Below are 24,014 nucleotides of genomic sequence, written 5' to 3'. Positions count from 1 at the left end.
AGTGTTGGGATTACAGGCATGAGTCATAGTGCCCAGCCAACAACTTTTATATGCACTGGGAAGCCAAAAAAATTCACGACTTGCTTTATTGTAGTAGTCTGGAATGAAACCCACAATACCTCTGAGGTATGTCTGTACTTTACAAGGTAGCAATCACTTCCATTTTACCCCTAGGAAACTGAAGGTAAGGAACAGTTACCCCAGCTCTATGAAATAAAGACCAAATGCATGACTGGACTCTATCTTTCCATTTAAAAAAAGCTCATTGTATAGCTACCACCTCTCATTTACTCCTAAAGAATTTAAGCAAATAAATAAGGACAAAACATTTTTCTAACAAAAACCACTTTTATTTTTAAATCAATTTACTATCAAATACAGAACAGAACTCGGTGTGGAGGCAGTGTTTGATTTCAACTGGTTATCTGTTAAAAGGCTTGTGTCCCAGTGCAACACTACCTTTGTGCAGAAAATGTTCACTGAAAATAAATATCCTAAGAATGGATAATCTTCACTGCAGCATCCTGTCAGTGGCACTACTTTTAAAAAAATGATTCCCTTTAGAAAAGCTAGTATATTTGTATTCAGAGATTACAAGTGAGGGAGCAGACTAAATGTTATTAGGTTTACCATATGTGAAATTTGTTTTTGTCTTACAAAAATGGCCATGTCACATGGTTCACCTTTTATCTACTGAAGTTTAAAACAAATGTCATTTGTGTTCAGCTTTGTTTTTTAAAAATGCAGTGATTAGGACCATTATTAGAACTTCTTTTACTCACTATAGACAAAATTCCTTTTGATAAAATCTTTTAAAAAGTTACTACAAACCATAAAAACAATGCTGCTTTTCTATATGGCATTTCAGTTTTTAGGTTAAAAAAAAATTCTATTTATACTCAAAACTTGGATAAAAGCTACAATTCCAAGTCTCATTTTCCCTTAACCCCATCCACCCAAACACTACTCATTTCATAAATGAATACACTATTTAGTACTGTACAGTAAATACATATCATTGACAGCTTCTATACTACTCCAGAAAAGGCAAATATCTATATTTCACTGAAAATATAAATTTGCTAGATATAGGTGGGATTTGTTTATACTAAAGTTCATTGCTTTATCCAACCCCATTCTCACACAAAAAATAAGCAGTAAAATGATACTAAGCTAAGAAAAGGACTGTTTTGGATAGAAATTAAATCATTTTTGACAATTTTGATGGCAATTATCACTATAGTGATAGACTTCCTCTTTTTACTATACTGAAACGTGGACAGAAAGGGAAATAATTTGTAAAATGAATGAGGTAAATGTCATACATTCAATAGTGTAAATAAATACAAATACGGTTTTACAGGAACATGAACATAAGTTTAAGGGTTTTATTATCAAAGTCTTGTAAAACAATTTCAGAAACTGTACATCAACATGGCACAGACTGTAGCCTACTTTTGTTTCTACTGCACAAAAGTGAAGCCTGACACTTCTGTAACTAAGAAAACAGTTGCCTAACTACTTTGCATATATAACATGAAATCACCGTGTGCATAAGATTACTACTGCAGTAACACAAATTTATTGGTTTTATACAACTTGAGATCAAATAAAGGTACATTATCAAGTAGATTTGTCTTATTTTAAAAGCATATGAAGGTCAACTTAAAATGCACTACCCCTTTTTTCCAACACGGAGCTTAAAACAAATTAATCAAAGAGTGGAAAATTAAAAATAAAGGCAAGAGATAAGTTTTTTTTTTTTTCCCTTTAAGATGGACTCAGGATAGGTAGATAGCTTTCACTGATGTAGAGGTGGAATAAATTATTACTTCAGGAAAAAAAATTCCCAAACATCTTATGAAAAAGTATACAACTCTACTTCAAAATATGCTGCTTTTTACTCACTGCCAAAGACAGTTTTATTTGAAATCTTGTTTCTGTATTTAAACCCTAATTAGCCACCAAAAAAGGTTAGTGCATAATAACCTTTCAAAGTTAAATAAAAGCCACAAAAATTTTGCCACAAGGCTTACAGGATTATCTATTTCAAATGCTCATTTCCAGATGTAACTATAAGAATGTTAATTTGTCATGTCAACAAACAAGACCATAAGCAGATCCATCATGTTGGAGGATTTTAATGACATTTAGGATATTCTTGCCACAATAACATGCAATCAGTGCATTTCCTACATGGCCCTATTACGGTAATGAATCAAATTATAGAAATACTATAAGTGAACTTACTTAATAAAGGAGATCATACGACATAAACAATCCATGCCTGCTGTATGTAGATGCATGCAGCTTTTCATTTTTGTTATGAAGCAGCACCAGAATAGTAAAACTGCTTGGTTACTCGATCAGATTTCACCATGACAAGAATTGGTTACCTCGTACCATTTTCTAAAAGCTTTTTGATGTAAATAACTAATATCAGTAACAGGAGCTTTATAACCATTTGTAACTCAGAGCTGTATACATCTAGGTTTGAGATGAACAAATACAGCATTAAGAAATCACACAAAGGAATGACACTGATGCAGGTATACAGTTGGATTCCCACAGAGGCAATATTCAGTCACTCATATCCATGTCTTCTTCATGATGATCATCTCCATTCACTTTGGATTCTCTTAGTGAATCACCAGTTCCCTTTTCCACAGAACATTCCTTTGTTTTAGGGGAACCTGTTTCTATTGGTTTCTTCTCTTCCTTTTTCTCTTTCTCACTGTCATACCCTTGTTCTTCTTCATCATAATCCCGTGTAACCTGCTTTGCCAAGGAGAATAATACAAGTAAACTTCTCCAAAGAAAAATAACTTCTGAAAGTACCAACATCAACCCAAATGTAAAAATAAATCAATTTGTAAACATACTTTTACATCTTTATCACTCTCTGATTTTCTTTCCCGGTCCTTTTCCTTATCTTTACTCTTCTTCTTCTTGCTTGTTGATCGTTCTCTTTCATCCCTACTTCTTTCTTTGTCTTTATCTTTCTTCTTCTCTTTTTTATGTCTAGGATGACAGTAAAATGTACAGCAACAGGTTTAACTTGTTTAGATAAGCCTGACCTGACTTCACAGGATGTAAGTAGTACAGCAAAGATCCAACTTCAAAATCTTGGACCATCGAAGTACACAAGTAACATAGGCTACAAAACTAAATTGGTTACAGGGCTAAAGTGTTCAATCCTTCATGGTGTTTAAGTCACAAGTCAGAAAGAGAATACATTAAAATATTCTTAGGAACTGTAACTGCTGAAAAGAAAAACTACAGGACAGTTTTAAAATGAAAAACCTCTGAAAAATACAAAAATATATTTAAATGGTTAACATTCTTACCTCCTAGGGGATGGTGAGCGAGACAATTTTCTTTTAGGAGACCGAGGCTTTTTAGGAGATCTTGTTCCACTCCTGCTCCTTCGTCGTCGTCTCTCTCTAGAATCACAAATGTGCAAACTAGGTTTTAAAATACAGTGTGATCTTAAAAATGCAGACACATCATAGATGGTTCTAACAATGAAAGGAGTGGCCGGGTGTAGTGGCTCACGCCTGTAATCCCAGCACTTTGGCAGGCTGAGGTGAGGGGACTGCTTGAGCCCAGGAGTTCCAGACCAGCCTCGGCAACATGGTGAAACTCTGTCTCTATAAAAAATACAAAAAAATTAGCCAGGTGTGGTGGTGCATGCCTGTAGTCCCAGGTACTCTGGAGGCAGAGGTAGGAAGATCACTTGAGCCTGGGGAGGTTGAAGCTGGAGTGACTTGTGATAGGGCCACTGCACTCCAGCCTGAGCAAGAGAGAGAGAGAGACCCTGTCTCAAAAACAGACAAATGGAAGATTGTTTCACAATACTGGTATGAGCTAAACAATTAAATGAGTAATATAAACATCTGCAAACCACGCACCTTTCCCTTTACTACCCTCAAGAAAACTCCTAATTTCTAGCAATTCTTTTAATTGCTGACAAAATGTTAGAAATAGTAAGCTTAAGAAAAAACTGATTTAACAAAACTAATGTGAGAGGGGTGACGTGTTAAGTAAACTATTACTGAAGAAGTTAGTTTTTGGTTCAAACATTCAGTGTTCAAAGTAAGTACAGAATAATTCAATAATGTGATACAGAAGGTAGTTACTAATAAAATATCCCCATATTCACCTTTAAATCATTAGATGAAATTCAGAGAACTAGTTAGAGCAAAGGTAGAAACCCTATACTCTAGCAAAATTCCCGCCCCCAGTACCCCAACAACCCTGCTTTCACCAATTACTTGGAAGATATACAGCCTTCCCCTCCTTTTTACTGTGACGTAAAAAAAAATTGTTCTTGATTCTCAAAAGTTATCAGACTTAAAAAACCCTGTACTTAGTTGTCTAGTTTCCAAATGAAGCTTTTTTTCTACATATATAGCCCTCTGTGATCCTTGTCCTGGAAACAATACATGTAACTGAGTATTCACTTATCAAACGTTGTCACGACTGTGTACCTTATACTTTTTACTACTGTCTTGTGTAACTGAAACTCCAAATTCTCTAGATGGAAGAAATATTTTATATTACATTTCCGTGTCCCTCAATAGACTGTAGCACGACTACAAACACAGTGGGTATTTAATAACTCACAGAAGATGCCTTAATTTAGAGCGAGCCAATAATACAGCATGAGAAGGCACTTACATTATATAAAGCAACAGGTTAAAAAAAAAAAACAAAAATGCCTCAACAGTTTTTAAGGTAAGAAAATACATGTAGTACTTTCCATCTTTTCTATCTGTCACCTATCCCTCAGGCCTGATGTAGCATTTCCTTCTGTATTGATATTTGGTTTCATTTTCATCCTTAAAAATTTAGTTTTTAAGAAAACTTTCATCACCCCAAAAACTTAACCTTTAGCTATCACTCCAATCCTCCCTATCTCCCCAGCAATCAGTAATCTACTTGGTATCTTTATGGATTTGCCTATTCTGGGCATTTCATATAAAAGGAATCATGCAATACATGGCCTTTTATGGATGTTTCCAAGTTTCATCCATACTGTAGCATGTATCAATCTTATTTATTACTGAAAAATATTCAGCTGTATAGATATACCATTTTGTTTCTCCATGTGTTAATGATATTTGAGTTAACTTTTTGGCTACTATGAATGTCACAAACATTCACGTAAAAGTTTCTGTGTGAACATGCTTTCGTTTTTCCCCAAGAGTACAACTGGAGGATCAAAAACCTCTTATGTTTAACATTTTTAGGAAATGCCAGACTGTTTTCTAAAACACCTGTATCAGTCTATATTCATACTAGCAATGCATAGAGTTCCAATTTCCCCATAGCCTAATCAACACTTACTGTCATCTGTCAGGCTCGGCTATCATCTGTCTTTCTGATTTAAAACCAACCTGGTGACTGTGACGTATCTCACTGTGGTCTGGTTTGCATTTCCTTGGTGACTAATAATGTTGAACAGATTTTATGTACTTACTAGATATTTGCATATCTCCCTTGGAGAAATGGCTACAGATTCTTTGCCATTTTTAAATTGGGTTGCCTTTCTACTGCTGAGTTGTAAGAGTTCTTTATATATTCTATATTAAGTTCCTTCAGATATATAATTTGCAAGTATTTTCTATCTAACACTTCAGGTTTTTACTTTCTTGATAGCATCCTTTGGAATACAAATGTTTTAAATTTTGGTGAATTCCAAAAATTTGTCTTTTCTTCTGTTGCTTATGCTTTTGAAGTCATATCTAGGAAACCACCAAGCTCATGGTCTCAAAGATTCACTTTTGTTTTCTTCTGAAGGTTTTACAGTTTTGGCTCTTACATTTAGGTCTTTTATACATTTCAGTTAAATTTTTTATATAGGCCGGGCGCGGTGGCTCAAGCCTGTAATCCCAGCACTTTGGGAGGCCGAGACGGGCGGATCACGAGGTCAGGAGATCGAGACCATCCTGGCTAACATGGTGAAACCCCGTCTCTACTAAAAAATACAAAAAAAACTAGCCGGCGACATGGCGGGCGCCTGTAGTCCCAGCTGCTTGGGAGGCTGAGGCAGGAGAATGGCGTAAACCCAGGAGGCGGAGCTTGCAGTGAGCTGAGACCCGCCACTGCACTCCAGCCTGGGCGGCAGAGCAAGACTCCGTCTCAAAAAAAAAAAAAAAAAAAAAAAAAAAAAAAAAAAATTTTTTATATGGCATGAACCTCCTAGTGAATTTAAGTAATGCTGATGAATAAAACAAGCACTGCAGCGAAACATGTGAATGAGATCTGAAAAATGGAATGAAGTCCAGCCCTTACTAATATCATACAAATCCCAAATTAAGGGTGAAAATGTGCTTTTCGTGCAGTTTGTGCAATTGAAAGTCTGCAACATTTCAATTTTCACTGACAGCTTAAAGACAGAATTCGTCTAAGAATGACACAAACCAGAATCTGCATTACCTTCCCATTAATTCAACAATCATTAAAAGGGATAGAAAAATTATCAAGTACTAACATGTAGATGATAAATATAGCTAACTATAATAAACTTTCTTAATGGAACAATTTAGTATGGTTTAGCCATTAAAACTTAAAACTATAAAGAGAAAAACTCACCTCTGTTGAATTCCATGTTACTTCAAATATACTCTAGACCACAAAATATTAAGTAAAAAGAAAAATAAACTACATTATTCTTCACAAATTGCCTTTTAAAAACTTCAATAACGGCCGGGCGCGGTGGCTCAAGCCTGTAATCCCAGCACTTTGGGAGGCCGAGACGGGCGGATCACGAGGTCAGGAGATCGAGACCATCCTGGCTAACACGGTGAAACCCCGTCTCTACTAAAAAATACATAAAAAATTAGCTGGGCGAGGTGGCGGGCGCCTGTAGTCCCAGCTACTCGGGAGGCTGAGGCAGGAGAATGGCGTGAACCCGGGAGGCGGAGCTTGCAGTGAGCTGAGATCCGGCCACAGCACTCTAGCCTGGGCGACAGAGCGAGACTCCGTCTCAAAAAAAAAAAAAAAAAAAAAAAAAAAAAAAAAACTTCAATAACGGCAAAATGTAACTTTTTTCAACACTGAAATACTTATGTTCTGGAAAAGACTTCATATTCACAGCATACTGATACTGTTAGAAGCAGAGTTAAAAAATAATTGCCAAGAATTCACAATGCCACCTTACCTGCTTGCACTTCTAGAACGTCTAGCTGTGCTGTAACTTTTTGGTGGTGTTTTAGAACGTTTCTTTTCTTTGTCTTCTTTCTTTTTGTCTCTAACAAACGAACACAATTGATCAATGCATTAGAAGACTCAGCTGATGCCAATTTATATAGCACTACATACACAAGAATATAATCAGATCTAATCCCATTCTTAAAAGCGTAAATGTTATTCTGACAGAAACTGATTTAAAAATAATACTTCACGTGGCATATCTGAAGTACAGTAACTTCTTTTAAAATCCTATTTTCCCAGGTTTTCTCCTGAGTAGACTAGACGATGGGTGAGAAACTAACTAGGATGTTGGCTTGAAATATGTCTGGTAAACACAATAAGTTAACTGTCTCTAGGCTCCTCAAGACTCCTTTTTCTCTCAGCTGATTACCACTTCCCCAACTCACCTCTCCTATCAGGCCAAAACTCATAGAGCACTACCAAAATCATTCATCAACATCATGAATATTCTTCCAAGACACATATCCCCCTGTCAACCTCTATCATGGATCAAACAAGCTTTTATCTTTTTCTGCTGCTATGTATTATGAATTATTCAGGGCTTATTAGAAAAATATCATTAACAGATTGTGACTATAGCCATAACTCAATTTTATTTTTTTACAGATTCCTATAAATTTTTACTCCTCACAATATTTTTTCCCCAAGATCATCATTCTCCCCAAGATGCTGAGCAAAGAGTAGATAAATGATATATATTTGTTGAATGAGAAGTCTCCTAACACCCCCCCTTTAACTATTCTCTAATTTTAGGAATCAAAGTATCCCTCTCTTACTGTTCTAAGCTAATGTTTCCACTCTATATTCTCTATTTCATTTTTTCCCCTTCTTTGGTCATCCTCGGCTCCCTCTTCATTCAATCTTTATCATTGGTTCCCTCTTCATTCAAATCTTTTATCATCTAACTCCTAGATTACTAGAATAGTCCCCTAAGTAGGTTCCAGTCATGCCTCCCATAAACTGATTCCGTACTCTGTCATGAATCTTTTTAAGTACGAACCTGAAAATATTAATTCCCTGTTCACCATTTTCAACCCATTCCTGTTGCCTCCTGGATCAAGTGCATAGTGTGAACAACAAAGCCTTCCATGATCTGTCTCATTATATTTTCCTGACCTCATTTTCTAGTCCTACTACACCAAAATACTGTTATTTCAAGAAACACCATTCTCGACCTGAAAGCATGCCCCGCGTTGAAGTCTAGTCAAATCTTTCAGAATTTAATACTTGAGTCATTCTCAAACTTCTTCCAACATCAGCAAGTAGCAATCATCATTTAATGGTTCCTCGCCTGTAATTAAATCCATGACTCCTCTTCTAGCAATCAGAAAGTCCTTAAAGAAATGCTTAATTCCATTGTATAACTGTTCTATTGACCTTGTTTGATTCACTCTGTAGCACATAAGGGTTTAACAAAGATAGTAAAGCTACCCCCACTCTTCTGTTCTCATCAGTTGAGTTTTATGCTTCCCAAAAGTTATGTTGTTTGTGTCCCCAGCTATACTTAATGACATGATTTAACTAAATATATAAATGAACAAAATAATGCCAAATATAGTTGCTTCTAGAAAATTAAGATATTTTAGCAAGAGATAAAAAGCAGTTGCTAAAAAAACTAAGTGCTGTGAAACTGTATGCCTCACAACTATAAATGATTGGGGGCATACTAATTTAAAAGTGCTTGGCTTTACCCAAAAATACTGGTTTTTGAATGTATTTTTAGATGGAAATAAAACGTTAAGGTGTTTCTTATGAAAGAAGGTAGCAGGAAAGCTAACAATTCCTACTACTAAGAAATTTTACTTAGGCCCTCAGCTATAAGCTGAAGTTTCAGTTTATAATGAAGCACCAGAAAAACAAATGTCTGCCTCCTCAAACTCAAATATTGACAGTTTCTTCCCTTGTCTAGCCCTATTTCTCTGCCCCCCACCCCAACCACCTCTTTTGTTACTAAGTAGCACAGTACTGGTGATATTGGGAACCCTAAAATCTGCTTTCTCACCCAATGCTATACCTTGTTTTTGATGTGCTCCTTGACCTTCTACCTCTCTCTCTGGAATGCGATCTTCTCCGTCTTGGGCTTTTGGATCGTCGCCGACTCCTAGACTTAGAATGTGACCGCCGTCTCGATCTGCTTCTTGACCGCCTAATAATGTAAAAGGAAGCCAATACATGCGTATAAATGTAAAAAGACTATAAATTTTGTGCTTAGTATCAGACAAAAGATTCAGACAAATGGATTAAACAATTAAATGGGGGATAATTCCCTTCCAGTTGCTATTATTTAGCCCATAGAACAAACACCTTCAACACTTTAGAAATTAGTAATACCTTTAAACACTTGGAATTCCTCAGCTTTTAATGATTTGCTCAACCTGTCAGATAGGTCCTTCTATGCCCACTGTACTTACAACTCCAAGGTTGAAACTACTACTAGATCATGAAGGAGAATAAAAATATGACTTATTTGCATCATCTTATACAATTATATAGCATTTTAGCACGTATTTATTTGATTCCTCATTACTGAAGCTTAAACCTTCCTCATCATAAATCAAATACTTATATCATGCTATATATAAACTATAAATTGGTCTCATTAGTCCATAAAGTAAATGCCACTATTATTCCTATTTTATAAAGAGAAATCACTTACTGTGTTGCCATCTCCTATTTCAAATTCTTCTCTTAAACAAATTCCACTCCTTTAATCCACAATTTAGGAAACTCCAGGCAATGCAAACATTTTATAAATATATACAATTTGTATAAACTGCCTCTTTTACTCTCTTTTTTCTCTGACATTATCTGTTTCTCTACTCCCCACACCGAGCCCCCATCCACTGTGTCCTGACCTGGCTCTTCCAGGACGTAAGAAACATTTAACCTTCAGATACTGTCATCCCCCCTACTGCATTAAAATACTCATTCTTTTTTTTTAAGTGATGGGATTTTGCCATGTTGCCCAGGATGGTCTTGAACTCCTGGGCTCAAGCCACTAGCCCACCTTGGCCTCCCAGAGTTGGGATTATAGGCATTAGCCGCCACACCCAGCCCATTCTCTTCTATTTTAAAAATTAAAAATAAGTTGCAGTCCTTTGCTTAGTCTTGATCACTTTTACTGACCATTCAACTTCTTTCTGTGCAACATTTCAAATATAGTCTAAATTTTCTGCCTACTTTTCAAGGTATGAGAGTATGGACATCTTAAAGACTTGTGTTAAACTCTCATTTATAAGCCAGGTAACTTAAGAGTATTATCTAACCTCTCTGACCTGGTTACTTCAGCAGTCAACACCTCCATCACCAAATAGTGGCAATACCTCCATCACCAAATAGCAGTCAACACCTCCATCACCAAATAGTGGCAAAGATAGAGTCTAGCTCAGTGCCTTAGTGTAGGCACACACCAGTGACCCTTGAATAACATGAGCTTTAACAGTATGGGTCCACTTACACAGTTTTTTTTTTTTTGCCACAACCAAATGTGGGTTAAAAACAGTATTTGAAGGATGGGGAACCCATGTATAGTAAGAACTGACTTTTCCTATATGTGGATTCCAGAGGACTTGAGTATGCATGCATTCTGGTATAGGTTGATTTGTAACCAATCCCCTGCATATACGGAGGGACTGTACATTAAATATTGATGTCCTTCTTTCCTCTTACTGATGTGCTAATATAGCTTCTGTTGCCATAATTCCGTAAAACAACTGCCTCAAAACCCATAGTAATGTCTCAATAAACTATTTGAGTTATTGAACTCAACTTTAATACTTTCACAGCCTCATTTGGAACTATTTACTAAACAATTCCTTGCAATAACATCTCCACATCCTAAGATGTTTTTATACACTTAACTACCCTTCTATAGGCTCCACAAAGACATGGGAAGTAAGTCTTTTCATGACTGTATTCTTAAGCAACTACCACACTGCCTGATTTAAATAAAAGGCACCAATAATATACTTTGAATGAAACAGAGGCATATAAAATATCAGAATCATAACCTTAAGAGATTAAACAGTTGTTTTTCAAGGGGAATGTACTACAGAGTCACTTTTCTACACTTACTAGTTCATATGAGCTTTTAACTGCCAGCCAAAGAGATTAGTGTAAAATATATTTAATAAAGTCAAAAAGCTTGTGAAAGTCATGATCATTTAACACACTAAGATATGATGCTTAAGATATTACAACTGGGCTGGACTCAGTGGCTTCTATCTGTCACCCCAGCACTTTGGGAGGCCGAAGTGGGCGAACAGCTTGAGCTCAGGAGTTTGAGACCAGCCTGGGCAACATGGCAAAACCCTGTCTCTCAAAACAACAACAAAAAAAGGCGCAAAAATTAGCCAGTGTGGTGGTGCATGCTTGTAGTCCCAGCTACTCAGGAGACTGAGGTGGGAGGATGGCTTGAGCTGAGAGGTGGGGTGTGTGTGTGTGTGTGTGTGTGTGGTGGGGGTTCCCACAACTCACAACAATGATCTCCGTTACGATGTATCACGAGTATCTGGATTCAGGGATATATTTCACTTCTACTTTTCACTGGTCATAGTAAAGTAATTAATATTAAAATGAGAGTCCCAGTAAGATTTAATATAAAGAAAAAGACACAGGTTCTTTTTTTTTTCTTTTTTTTTAAGACGGAGTCTCGCTGTCACCACGCTGGAGTGCGGTGGCGCAATCTTGGCTCACTGCAATCCCCGCCTTCCGGGTTCAAAGGATTCTCCTGCCTCAGCCTCCCAAGCAGCTGGGATTACAGGTGTGCATGCCACCACTCCCAGCTAATTTTTGAATTTTTAGTAGAGATGGGGTTTTGCTTTGTTGGCCAGGCTGGTCTCAATCTCCTGACCTTATGATCCACCCACCTCAGCCTCCCCAAGTGCTGAGATTACAGGCGTGAGCCACTGTACCCGGCCCAGGCTCTCCTTTTTAATAAGAGTTCGGTAAAGGGAAGGGAAACACATATCAATCATAGTAATCATATTATGAAGTACATCCTATTGCAGAGGTTAAACTAAACTATGAGAGCACTGTTGTGGAAGATTAAGACTGCAAGGATTGTAACTTGAAGAAAAAGGAGCTCCCCAAGGCGGAAATGGAAGATGTGGGAAAACACTAGGCAGAAAGGATCATGAGCAAAAATATGAAGACATAAAGAAAATGATATGTTGAGGCAATTAGTCCTTTAACTTTTGGAGTGGCAAATGACACGTGTAAAAAGATAAACCAGACAGAACACTAAAGAACCCTGAATGCCATTCTAAGGTTTTATCTATCACCTTATCAAGGCAATAAGGAGCTTCTCAGTATCTGTGACATGATCTATATTTGGGTTTCTGAAAGATGTCTCTAAGAATGAGACAGACTGGGATAAAGTGGGTGACAGGGAATAAACATAGCATATAGGATAATTCCTGTAATACTCCAAGAAATGACTTAAAATAAGAAAATGATAGTAGAAGATATTAAAAACAGAGTGAAAAGGCCATCTCTGAGACAGAATAAATGTGATTTTTTAGATATTTTATGATGTAAGTGCTTTTAATAGAGATGTGACAAAGTCTAGGATTCAAGTCACACTGCTCTTTAAAAAATCCTGACAATAACTAGGAGAAATGATTTTATCTAATCCTTGGTAAAAACTAAGGGGTAACAGACACTAAGAAAAGGCAGACAACTGACAGAACTAGGTTCCAGAACAGACGAACCCAGGAGTGAAGGTTTAAGAGTCAAGTGGTGACTGGCTGGGCATGGTGGTTCATGCCTGTAACCACAGCACTTTGGGAGGCCAAGGCGGGCGGATCACTTGAGGTCGGGGGTTTGAGATGAGCCTGACGAACATGGAGAAACCCCGTCTCTACTAAAAATACAAAATTAGCTGGGTGTGATGGCACACATCTGTAATCACAGCTACTCGGGAGGCTGAAGCAGGAGAATGCTGGAACTTGGGAGGTGGAGGTTGTGGTGAGCCAAGATCGTGCCACTGCACTCCAGGCTGGGCAACAAGAGTGAGACTCCGTCTCCAAAAAAAAAAAAAAGTCAAGTGGTGGAGGGGTATGTAAAGTGAAGCTGAAACTAGTTGAAGTAACTGACCACAACTGGAATGTTCTAGTTCTGAATGTCAACCCTAAAAGGTTCTGACTAGAACCAGAAGGCAATTAGGCCAATTATGATTGAGTTTGGAAATTAAGAAAATTGAAGAATGGCTGACATAGTTGGTGAATAACCTGAGCAAGGGCTTTCATGTTGTCGTTTGCGCAAGTGTGGATGCTCTAAGACCCTTTTATGGGGTGCATCAAGTCAAAACTATTTTCAAAATAATAATAAATTATTGCCTTTTCCACTGTGTTGACGTTTGCAACAATGTCACAAAGGCCAAAGTGGGTAGAAATACTGAACTCTTCAACACAAATCAAGGTAGGGGCTACTGAACTGCCCTAGGAGTCACTATCTTCTTCACTGGCACTTCTGTATGCACTTGCAGTAAAAGAAAAAATAACGCCACTTTTATAAAGATGTCTTTGATGAAGCAGTAGAAGTTAATTTTATTAAATCTCTCTTGAGTACTATTAACATAGTAGCAAAATTAAATCTAGTCTCTTGAGTAATATTGTGTGTGATGAAAGTATGCATAAATCACTTCTGATGCTTACGAAGTGTAACGGCTATATTAAAGAAGACACCTGTGTGAGTTATGAGCTGAACTAACTGCTTTTTCATTATCACCTTTGAGAATCTACAAACTATGATTACTCAGACTGGGGTATCTGGCAGATAATTTTTTGAAAAATAAATGAAGTCTATTATATAAAAGAAAAACAGATGAGTTTGTTGCAAATAATAAAAATCTGAGAAAATTAAATTTTGGAAAATGACTCCACTGTTATGAGCATGCCAGATTCCTAGTACTTGCATTTTACTGATGAGATATTACCAGATGTCACTTTTTGATAGTAGGTAACAAATACAAGTCAGTATTTGGAAACTTGTAATAATTCAATGAATCAATTATTTTTCATTTTGTTGCTCAAGTTCCAATGCTTTCCTGCCACCTCTGAATTTTTTGGGGTTTTAAAGTATAAATCGTCTATTTCGTCTGTATCTTTTCTTACTTTATACATGTGTGAACAGTCATTCACACACTCTAACAGCAGAGGTTACTAAAACACTTTAACCAGAGGCTAACAGATTAATAGCAAATTGAAAAAGATGTGACATATATAAGCTATCTTTGTCTAAGGTATAACTTGACTAAAAAGCAACCTAACCTGTGTCTAGAAGATGAGGGAGTCCTCCTCCTCCTAGAACGCGATCTTGATCTTGAATGCCTTCTTTTTTCTTCTTTCTTATCTATATTTAAAAGAAAAGGAACTCGCATTTAGAAGTCATTAAATAGGGGCCAGACGCAGTGGCTCATCCCTGTAATCACAGCACTTTGAGGGGCTGAAGTGGGAGCAGCACTTCAGTCCAGGAGTTCAAGACCAACCTGGGCGATATAATGAGTCCACATCTCTACAAAAAATACAAAAATTAGCTGGGCATGGTGGTGTGTGCCTGTGATCCCAGCTACCTGGGGAGGCTGAGCTGGGAGGATTGCTCGAGCCTGGAGATGGAGGGTGCAGTGAACTGTGATTGCACCACTGCACACCAGCCTCAGCAACAGACACTCTCAAAAACAAAAACAAATAAACTAAAAATCCTATCAAATAGGAAGATTAATCCCTTTCAGAAGTTATTCTAATAATTTTTCACCTTACTTTTCAGCTTTTACATACAACCCTTGAATGTTACAAGTAACCATTTTATAACTATGATTTTGAAGCTTACTGAAATACTATAAATTATAAATCATCCAAGCTTTTGGTAGATCCAAATTAGACTTCTAGTTCTCAGCTAGCTAAAGGTTCCTTTGACTATTTTACTTGCCAAACTTAAAAGGCTGTGAAATGTTTTCTGTAAAGCAATCTATAAAGAGGCTAAATTCCTCATTCTTTGGCTCTAATTTACTCTTGACAAGGTTCTAAATGAGGGGTCCCCTTTCCTTTCCGTGGTTCCTCACAGATTCAGTATTTGGTCCCCAAATGCAGAAAGTCATGATTCACTCACTGATTTTAGTCCACTTCTGTGACAGAATCAGATTTTAGTAAGCTAGCTCGCTTCCTATTATCTGTTCATCACTCCTCTTCCCTACCAATCTTTAATTGTGTAAGTACAGAAAGGAGATCTACAACTACACATAAGGAATTTCTTAACCGGGGACATAACAAGAGAAATAAAGCCATTGTATTCTACATTCACTGACTATCATCGAAGTGAGACTGAGTTTTTTTTTTTTTTTTTTTTTTTTTTTGAGGCGGAGTCTCGCTCTGTCGCCCGGACTGGAGTGCAGTGGCCGGATCTCAGCTCACTGCAAGCTCCGCCTCCCGGGTTTACGCCATTCTCCTGCCTCAGCCTCCCGAGTAGCTGGGACTACAGGCGCCCGCCACCTCGCCCAGCTAGTTTTTGTATTTTTAGTAGAGACGGGGTTTCACCGTGTTAGCCAGGATGGTCTCGATCTCCTGACCTCGTGATCCACCCGTCTCGGCCTCCCAAAGTGCTGGGATTACAGGCTTGAGCCACCGCGCCCGGCCGAGACTGAGTTTCTTTCACATTTAGGTCATATCATTAATAGGGTTCAATATACTGTGAATGTCATTATCAATAATAAATTCATAAAAATATTGGTAAAAACATCAGTTCATAAAGAAACTACATTTAGTCATTTTAGTCATATGTTTTCAATAAAAACAGCAGTTAGAACACGGTGTGTAGCAAACTTTACACAGACCCGGCTGTGCTATCTAAAAGCTCCTACTGTTTGCCATGTGACTGTGGCTAATTATTTGACATTTTATTGGTTAAATAACATAACACATATAAAGCATTTGGTATCAGTTTATCCACTATTATACTTTAAAATTATTTTCCTAATCCTAGGCATATTAAAAAACATTCCCATTTATTAAATGAATAAGATATTTATAAAAAAGAAAATCCAGGGCCATAGATCTAAATATATATGGGCAGATAATGATATCTATTCATTTAATCTCAAAAAGACAATCTGCAAAGACGACAACTAATTTTCTTTAAAGAAATAACACTTTAAAGAGAAGCATTTTCACTAGGTTCTCTTGATCAATGAAAAAATTTAAAATTAGGCTATCTCAACTTAGATAAACATAAATAATGATATCAAGTATTAGATAATCCTACTGATTTTTTGGACTAGATTAACCATTGCTGTGGAAGGCTGTCCTGTTTGTTGCAGCATATCTAGCAACATGTTGGCCCTTTGCCCTCTAGATGCAGTTGGCACTCCTGTGACCACCATAATTGTCTCCAAATACGTCTGAGTGGCACTCAACTATTCAATCTTTTTATCAGAATTTAGAACATTTTAAACAACTAGGGTGTCAGTCCATACAATTTCACACGTGAAAATCATTTTTGCCAAGACTCACACAACAAAATTGCATAAACATTGTTTACCTGGTTCTATAGCAGCAGAAATTAGGGACTGTGCTTCTCGTACTCTTTTCATAGCTTCCTCTATTTCTTTACTAGAGGTATCTGATTTTAGACTTGGTGAAACGAGACCAGCAGCTACATGATTCAACCTGAAACAGAATCAAGAAATGGTATCCGAAATATTTTAAAATGCACACCAGCATTTCAAATAAATAAGTATATAATACCATTTTAGCAAAATATTCCTTCAAAAAAAGGGAGGGGAGGACTCCCATGATAACTTTGGTAAACAACATATAGTATAGCATTGTTTTGAATATTTACAAGTATTTTAACGAGTAAGAGTCATCTGGAATTAGAAAAATATCTATTTTGCTGAACATCCATTAACTTTCCATAAACAAAACATTCCAAAACATTTTTAGGAATGCCAGTACAATAAAATATGCTGATGCTAAGAACTTTTTTTCATATACATTAAAAATTTTTGGCCAGGCGTGGTGGCTCACGGCTGTAATCCCAGCACTTTGGGAGGCCAAGGTGGGCGGATCATGAGGTCAGAAGATTGAGATCATCCTGGCTAACACGATGACACTCTATTTCTACTCAAAATACAAAAAACTAGCCGGGCATGGTGGCGGGTGCCTGTAGTCCCAGCTACTCGGGAAGTTGAGACAGCAGAATTGCTTGAACCCGGGAGGCAGAGCTTGCAGTGAGCTGACATTGTGCTACTGCACCCCAGCCTGGGGGACAGAGCAAGATTCCGTCTAAAAAAACAAAAAATAAAATAAATAAATAAAAAAAATTTGTGACATAGTAATTTTGCAGAGGAAGAGCATTACCTTTTACTCTGTAGGTGGGGAGAAACTAAGGCAGAGACCAATGGCCCACCAAAATTACACGAGATCTTGAGTGGAAAGGCTAAAGATGCTCCTTACAGGTTAACACATGTAAAAAAATATTATAGGCCAGGCACAGTGGCTCACGCCTGTAAGCCCAGCACTTTGGGAGGCCGTGGCGGGTGGATCATAAGGTCAGGAGATCGAGACCATCCTGGCTAACACAGTGCAACCTCATCTCTACTAAAAGTACAAAAAATTAGCCGGACGTGGTGGCATGTGCCTGTAGTCCCAGCTACTCGGGAGGCTGAGGCAGAAGAATTGCTTGAATCTGGGAGGCGGAGGTTGCAGTGAGCCGAGATTGCGCCACCGCACTCCAGCTTCGGTAACAGAGCGAGACTTATCTCAAAAAAAAAAAGAAAGAAAACAAAAGATTACAGACACCAAATTTAGCAGTTATTTGTGGGCACAATGGGAAGTGTACTAAACAATGGGTACATAGGAAGCTTCAACTATATTGGTATTATTTTATAAGCTGGGTGATGAGTACATGCTTGGTTTTATTTTTAGATAATTTCTAACAAAAAAGGCCACTGACTACTGAAGTCGAACGATTCTGTCCTTCTTTCCATGCTCCCTCACTTACTGATAGGGGCTTTCACCAAGTTAAGGGGAAAAGGTATAAAGTTCAAATTTATTATGCCAAGAAATAACCAGTTTTTTAACTGATGAATTTGTCACATCATCAAGTCGGAAACAATTTCTGTGACAGCATGAAGAGCACTTATTAAAAGCACTAAAAGAAAATGCTGGCGCTTAATTATATAATATGTAATACTACTTTGCTCTGGGAAAGTGATTCCCTCAGCTTTACCTCTAACTCCTACTATCTTCAGGACTCAGCGTCTGATCTTCAAACTAAGTTGTCCCCTTAATAGTTCTTTTGCTATCATCCAGGTATAAGTCATTTACAATTACTATTCAAGACTCAAATGACACTAAAAATATTTTAGAGGGGCTTACTTCTGTATTTCTCTCCTTGTTTCTAGGTAACAATATATATTGCTTGTCTTGAGAAAGAAAACTTGGTAACTTTCTTATAAGCTATCAAAAAAACTCTAGTTCTGTAGACATTCAGGTATCACATCACCAATGAAAACAAAGAAAAAACCCTTACTTGGGATCAACAGTACTCATAAGCTTCAGCAACTGATCTGCAGCAAGAGACTGCAAAAAAAAAACATAAGAACAATGAGAATACATAAAATAATAACTAATATTTTCTGAGTTATGTTGAAATGCCCTGGGACAAACTGCCAAACCTACAAGTATGTTGTAGGCAGAAAACTGAACAACAGAAATCCAGGCAAACCAAATGCGGTGAAACATACATTTTTTTAGTAGCCACATTGAAAAGATAAAAAATACAAAAAAAAAAGAAACTGGTGACCTCAGTAGCTACAGTATTGGATAGAGCAGCTTTAGCAAGTTATCTAAAGATTATGAGGCTGAACAGTCTTGATATTATACAATTGTCTTAAGACTTTTGAAATAAAGAAACACGTAAAACTCAAAACAGCTTAACCAATATAATACAAATGATCTCTACAAAGTAAGAACTTCAGAAACAAAGGTTAGCTAAATTACAATAAAAGAAAAACTTCCATTATAGAAAAATTATAAACCACATTCCTATCTTTTCATGACTATTTACTCTGACTGTATGACACACTGATAATGTAATGGCTTCTTGTGAACCTATTTTCTATTTTGAACTATATAAAAAAAAAAAATCCATGAACGGATAAGGAGTTAGTCATTCAGTGACTGTTTAAAGCTCTAACAAGTTTAAATAAGAAAAAAAATTACTACAACATAGCCATTAGCTCCTGCTCTTGAAATGCAAACCAACAGTTAAACAGATTTTCTGTAAAAATGGGTGAAAAACTTGAAGTTACTAAGTTATACCTGAGAGTTCAAGTTTGCTCCAGGAAGCCCAAGTGCAGCAAGGGCAGGATCAAGAGTAGGAGCCCCCAAAGCAGCCAGTGGAACAGCGCCAATCTGTGAAATGTCAAATTTTATTTATGTAAAGCTTCATTTCAGTTCCTTATACCAGGGGTTAATACTTTTTTAATGTAAAGGGTCAGATAACTTCAGTTTTCAGGCCACACGGTCTCTGGTCTCTGTACAACTACCCAGTTGTACACAACTCCATATGACTACTGCTATCGTAGCTTGAAAGCAGTCAGAGACAATACCTAAACAAATGGCTGTGGTCCGATAACAGTATTAATAGAAACAGGGGTCTTGCGCTATATGACATCCATGTTCCATCCATTACAACACATTTCCCCCCTAAATCCTAGATTAAGACAAAAAGACGAAATATTTCAACATATTCTTGTGCTGATTTTAATTATTTATTGCTTCTCAGGATCCAAATCTACTATTCTTTGCCCTGCTGTTTTGTGATACTGGAGGCAGGACCTTTACAAAGCATTTCTCCTTTGATAACTGCCATGATATAACACTTCATTTGGAAAGAGTGCCGGAAGGACACCAAGGAAGGGGCTCTTCCTGGTTCCTGTGTCCCCTGATCATTCCTGTATCACCATGTCAAACCACAGCAGCCTTCACCTCTCATGAGTTTCAGTATCAACTCCTTACGCAACTCCCCAGGGCACCCAAGATAACTTCTTTATTAGTCATTCTTCCAAAAACAAATCTAAATTTCAGCATAGATGGGGAAAGAGGAGTCGCCTAAACTAAATGGGTTTGTGTTCCTTCTGCTTCAGCCTCAGAGGTAGTGGTTGTTTCTTATACTTGTGATTCCTGTATTCATTAGAGTTCCCCGAATAATCTCTTATCACCAGTTAGTAATTCCTTAAATGTTCCCTGTTCAAATTACTGCAGGGTTCTGCCACCTGCTTGACACAATTCTGATTAATGCATAATGTAATAGACACAAACCAGGAAAGTGAGGCTGCTTTAAAACCATCCTGTAGCTTTTGAAACAGCCTCACTTTCTCCACATTGTGCTACAAGTTCTCCTTGTTTCAATTTATTTAGTAAATACAAACTATCAAACTTTCTATAATTTAACTGTTTATTCAGTACAGGCAAAATGCTGTGTTAATACTACTTTAACTTACTGTCCAACATAGCTATTGCATAGCTTTATACATTAAAGGAATTTAGAAAATTACCCAGATCGGGACTGGGCGTGGTGGCTCACACCTGCAATCCCAGCACTTTCGGAGGCCAAGGTGGGCAGATCACTTGAGGTCAAGAGTTCAAGACCAGACTGGCCAACATGGTGAAACCCTACCCCTGCTAAAAATACAAAAATTAGCTGGGCATGGTGGCACGCCTGTAGTCACAGCTATTTGGGAGGCTGGGGCAGAATCGCTTGAACCAGGGAGGTGGAGACTGTGGTGAGCCAACCAACATTGTGCCATTGCACTCCGGCCTGGGTGATAGGGCAAGACTCTGTCCATCTCAAAAAAAACAAACAAAAAAACCCAACAAAAACACAAAAAACAAAACAAAACAAAGAAAAAAGAAAATTACCCAGATCCTCATTTTATAGGCTAAAAAAACCCCTCCGAGTTAAGTGATAAAAGTCACACCCAAAAAGCTTAGGAACTCCTAATCTTTCATTTTATAGTTCACTTCAGTTAAGAGTCAATTAGTCAATTATTTACACAGGCAAAATGATATACTAGAAAGAATGCTTTTATAAATTTCCAGTTGAGGCTCATCATTCACTACAATCTTTGAAACTACTGACCAGTTACAATCTCATTAATTAGAATACACCGTATTTAAAGTGTCTTTTAGTTCTAAAATGATAAGCTTCCTATAGCATTGTCAGTGTTAGAAACACTATTGCAACCAGTTTTCTTTCATGTTCCCATATCAAACGTCTCCATCAAGAATTGCCTTTGTTTTCAAGCCAAAAACCCCTCAAGTAACAGGAAAAGATAAAGGGGAAGGAAAAAAAAACACGGAAGAGCTGACTTGTGAAATTTGAACCTCAGTTTTCTTTCCTGGTCCAAATGAACACATTTTTAACAGTGTGTTCAGAGAAGTGTTCGTGCCTCATGGGATGGTTCCAAAACTACTTAGGATTATTTTGAGAGCCAATGGTAAACGTGATACAATAGATATTTTACGGTTTTCAGGATGTTGTTAAAATACAAAAGTCTAAGAGCTCCTCTATATTATTTGTGATTTCGATATAGCTCTCTACAATACTGTACATGTGATAATGCTATCTCAACTAGAATCTCATGAGTACCTACAAAGCTCAAATATGTTTAGCTTCATCCACAATTCTGTTTTTTCCCCCCATCTTTTAAGAATTCAAAAGAACGAGTACCTGGGTAAGTGGGTTAGGAGTAGGCAGGAGTCCACCACCAGGCAGAAGACCTGCCACTGCATTAGCTGGTGCCAACAGAGACAAAGCCTTAGCTTCATCAGGAATAACTCCTGCAGAGAAACATCCTTGCATTAGAACACATTCTTTTCTAAGACAGAAAACACACAAAAACACCCAGAAAATGTCTCCCTGATACACCACCTGAGTTTGTTGAAAGTACTTATGTTCGCTAAAATTCAAAGCTTGATTTCTATGATTATTTATCATTAATTTTATGTCAGAATGAACTTCAATGTGTGAAAATTTTTTCCTTTTTCTCTACAAATGGTTAAGTTTCTAGAGTAAAAAAAAAATAGCACAATACACACTACTTTTTTGTTAACACTGCCAAGATTTCATCACCTGTACTCGATTTTTAAGTCATGAACCAAACGTAAGCAAGCACAGTCGGTTCTCCAGGGGTGTGCTCTCAACTTTCAAAAGCTGTTTTATGAACAACGACTCGTGTCGGCTGCTTCACTATAAAGCACACAGAAAAATCAAGATACACAAGACAAAAAAAGTTTGATTTAGGGGTTAATAATATGGTACAGTTACTATGATTTTCTTTTACACCTACCATACAAATTTTGTAAAAATTAAGAGAAGAAAGTATGTAAAGGAAATATTCTGTTGGAATCAAGCGTAGGGCTTTTGCTGACTCATGAAAATGAATATGAATGTTTCTGAAGGTCTCTGAATACACACAGGATGTGTGCATGGGAGTGAGAGAGAGAGAGAGATAGGTAAAACAACATGGCACATTCCTTACCTGTACAGTAAAATGCTTTATGTTTCGCCATGTGCCATGCTAACCATACCAAAAAATGCTGCTATATAGTGCCAGTTGAAAAGCTAACTTAGCCAAACTCCTTAAGCCAAAAATGACATATATATCTGTTTTTAAAGCCTAATCTGTGTATTCAGATAAAATCTAAGGGTCCTAAAACAAATATTTATGTAGACAATTTAAATTCTATCCAACAGCAAAAGCCCTATACAGATGGATTAATCTGTTAATGTGCCCAAGCCCCAAAATGAGAGTTCAATAATACAATTAAACTACATATTTGCAAATACCAGTAGTATTTCTGTAATACATATTAAGAAACTGCATCTCATCATAAAACATACAATATGTACAGGGCACTTAAGAGAAACTGGATAAGCTGCAGAAGAAAACTGTTGGGTGGTATTTTCAGCAGGGCCTGGTATATAGTTCAGGCTGAACCAGGGAAAAGAACTGTAAAACACAACAACAAAAAAGAAAAACCACTGTTAAATAAAGGTAATGGTTCCTTCCACCTATACTGAGAAGTGCCGATAATATAAACAAATGTATACTACACAGCACTGTTATCTTGCTTGTGTCAGAGCTGTCATCAATTTAGATACCAAGAGTTATGGAGGGGAAGGGGGAGAAGATCATTTAGATATAGGGCAGTAATGCATCAATATTAACAAACCTACAAAGATTATGGGATAATTTTGCATGCAAAATTATGTCTCAAGAGGATATATTCAGTAACAACATCTTACTCAAATTAGTGCATTTGCAACATTTCTGGCAAACTAAAATCCTCTTGAATTTATTGTGAGACACCTGATAGAAGATCTGCATCCATTAAAAAAAAAAAAAGTCATGCATCTGATCCTCTGATTAAAAAAAGACTATTTAAAAATAAAACTACAATTTAAAAATAGCAATGAGGCCCCTCACCAGTTAATTTTCATGCGTCAAGAGTATTTTTTTTACTGCTGCTTTGATAGAACCATGAAATACTGCATGAATGTGTAGAAATGAAAGAAAAAGAAACAGACAAAAGAAACAAACATTAACCAAGGAACCTAAAAAATCCCCAAATCCATTACCATTAAGAGTTCCTTCCAAATTAAGTTATCTTAGTTTTACCAATTAAGACTATTCCTTACCGTAGACTATGTCTACTGTTCTAAAACACTGACCAAGAGCTAACACCAAAGTGTAATAGCTAAATCTGGAGGGAATGGTATTTACTGGAGGT

General features: G+C 37.1%; 1 protein-coding gene across 14 annotated transcripts in view; it reads right to left on the bottom strand.

Annotated features, from left to right (window-relative positions):
• Window positions 1-334: 334 nt before the first annotated feature.
• The window catches only part of SRSF11 (serine and arginine rich splicing factor 11), a 49,046-nt gene continuing 25,366 nt past the window's right edge, over window positions 335-24,014 (bottom strand). For 3 of the 14 annotated variants that reach the window (XM_033225266.1, XM_033225267.1, XM_033225265.1), the window contains exons 4-13: window positions 21,952-22,061; window positions 19,539-19,631; window positions 18,748-18,797; window positions 16,753-16,880; window positions 14,490-14,571; window positions 9,233-9,364; window positions 7,166-7,255; window positions 3,348-3,464; window positions 2,883-3,021; window positions 335-2,778 (exon numbers count right to left, since the gene is read on the bottom strand). In XM_033225266.1, coding sequence (XP_033081157.1) covers window positions 2,581-2,778; window positions 2,883-3,021; window positions 3,348-3,464; window positions 7,166-7,255; window positions 9,233-9,364; window positions 14,490-14,571; window positions 16,753-16,880; window positions 18,748-18,797; window positions 19,539-19,631; window positions 21,952-22,061 — 1,139 coding nt within the window. In that variant the 3' untranslated portion in view covers window positions 335-2,580. Of the gene's footprint in view, window positions 2,779-2,882; window positions 3,022-3,347; window positions 3,465-7,165; window positions 7,256-9,232; window positions 9,365-14,489; window positions 14,572-16,752; window positions 16,881-18,747; window positions 18,798-19,538; window positions 19,632-21,951; window positions 22,062-22,353; window positions 22,471-23,124; window positions 23,234-24,014 lie in introns of all 14 variants that reach the window. The other 11 variants (XM_033225269.1, XM_033225270.1, XM_033225272.1 and 8 more) reach the window with 9 other exon arrangements.

This window comes from Trachypithecus francoisi, unplaced genomic scaffold, assembly GCF_009764315.1.
Source record: "Trachypithecus francoisi isolate TF-2019V2 unplaced genomic scaffold, Tfra_2.0 Lachesis_group12, whole genome shotgun sequence".
Lineage (NCBI taxonomy): Eukaryota > Metazoa > Chordata > Mammalia > Primates > Cercopithecidae > Trachypithecus > Trachypithecus francoisi.
This window is presented reverse-complemented; position numbering and strand designations above follow the sequence as displayed.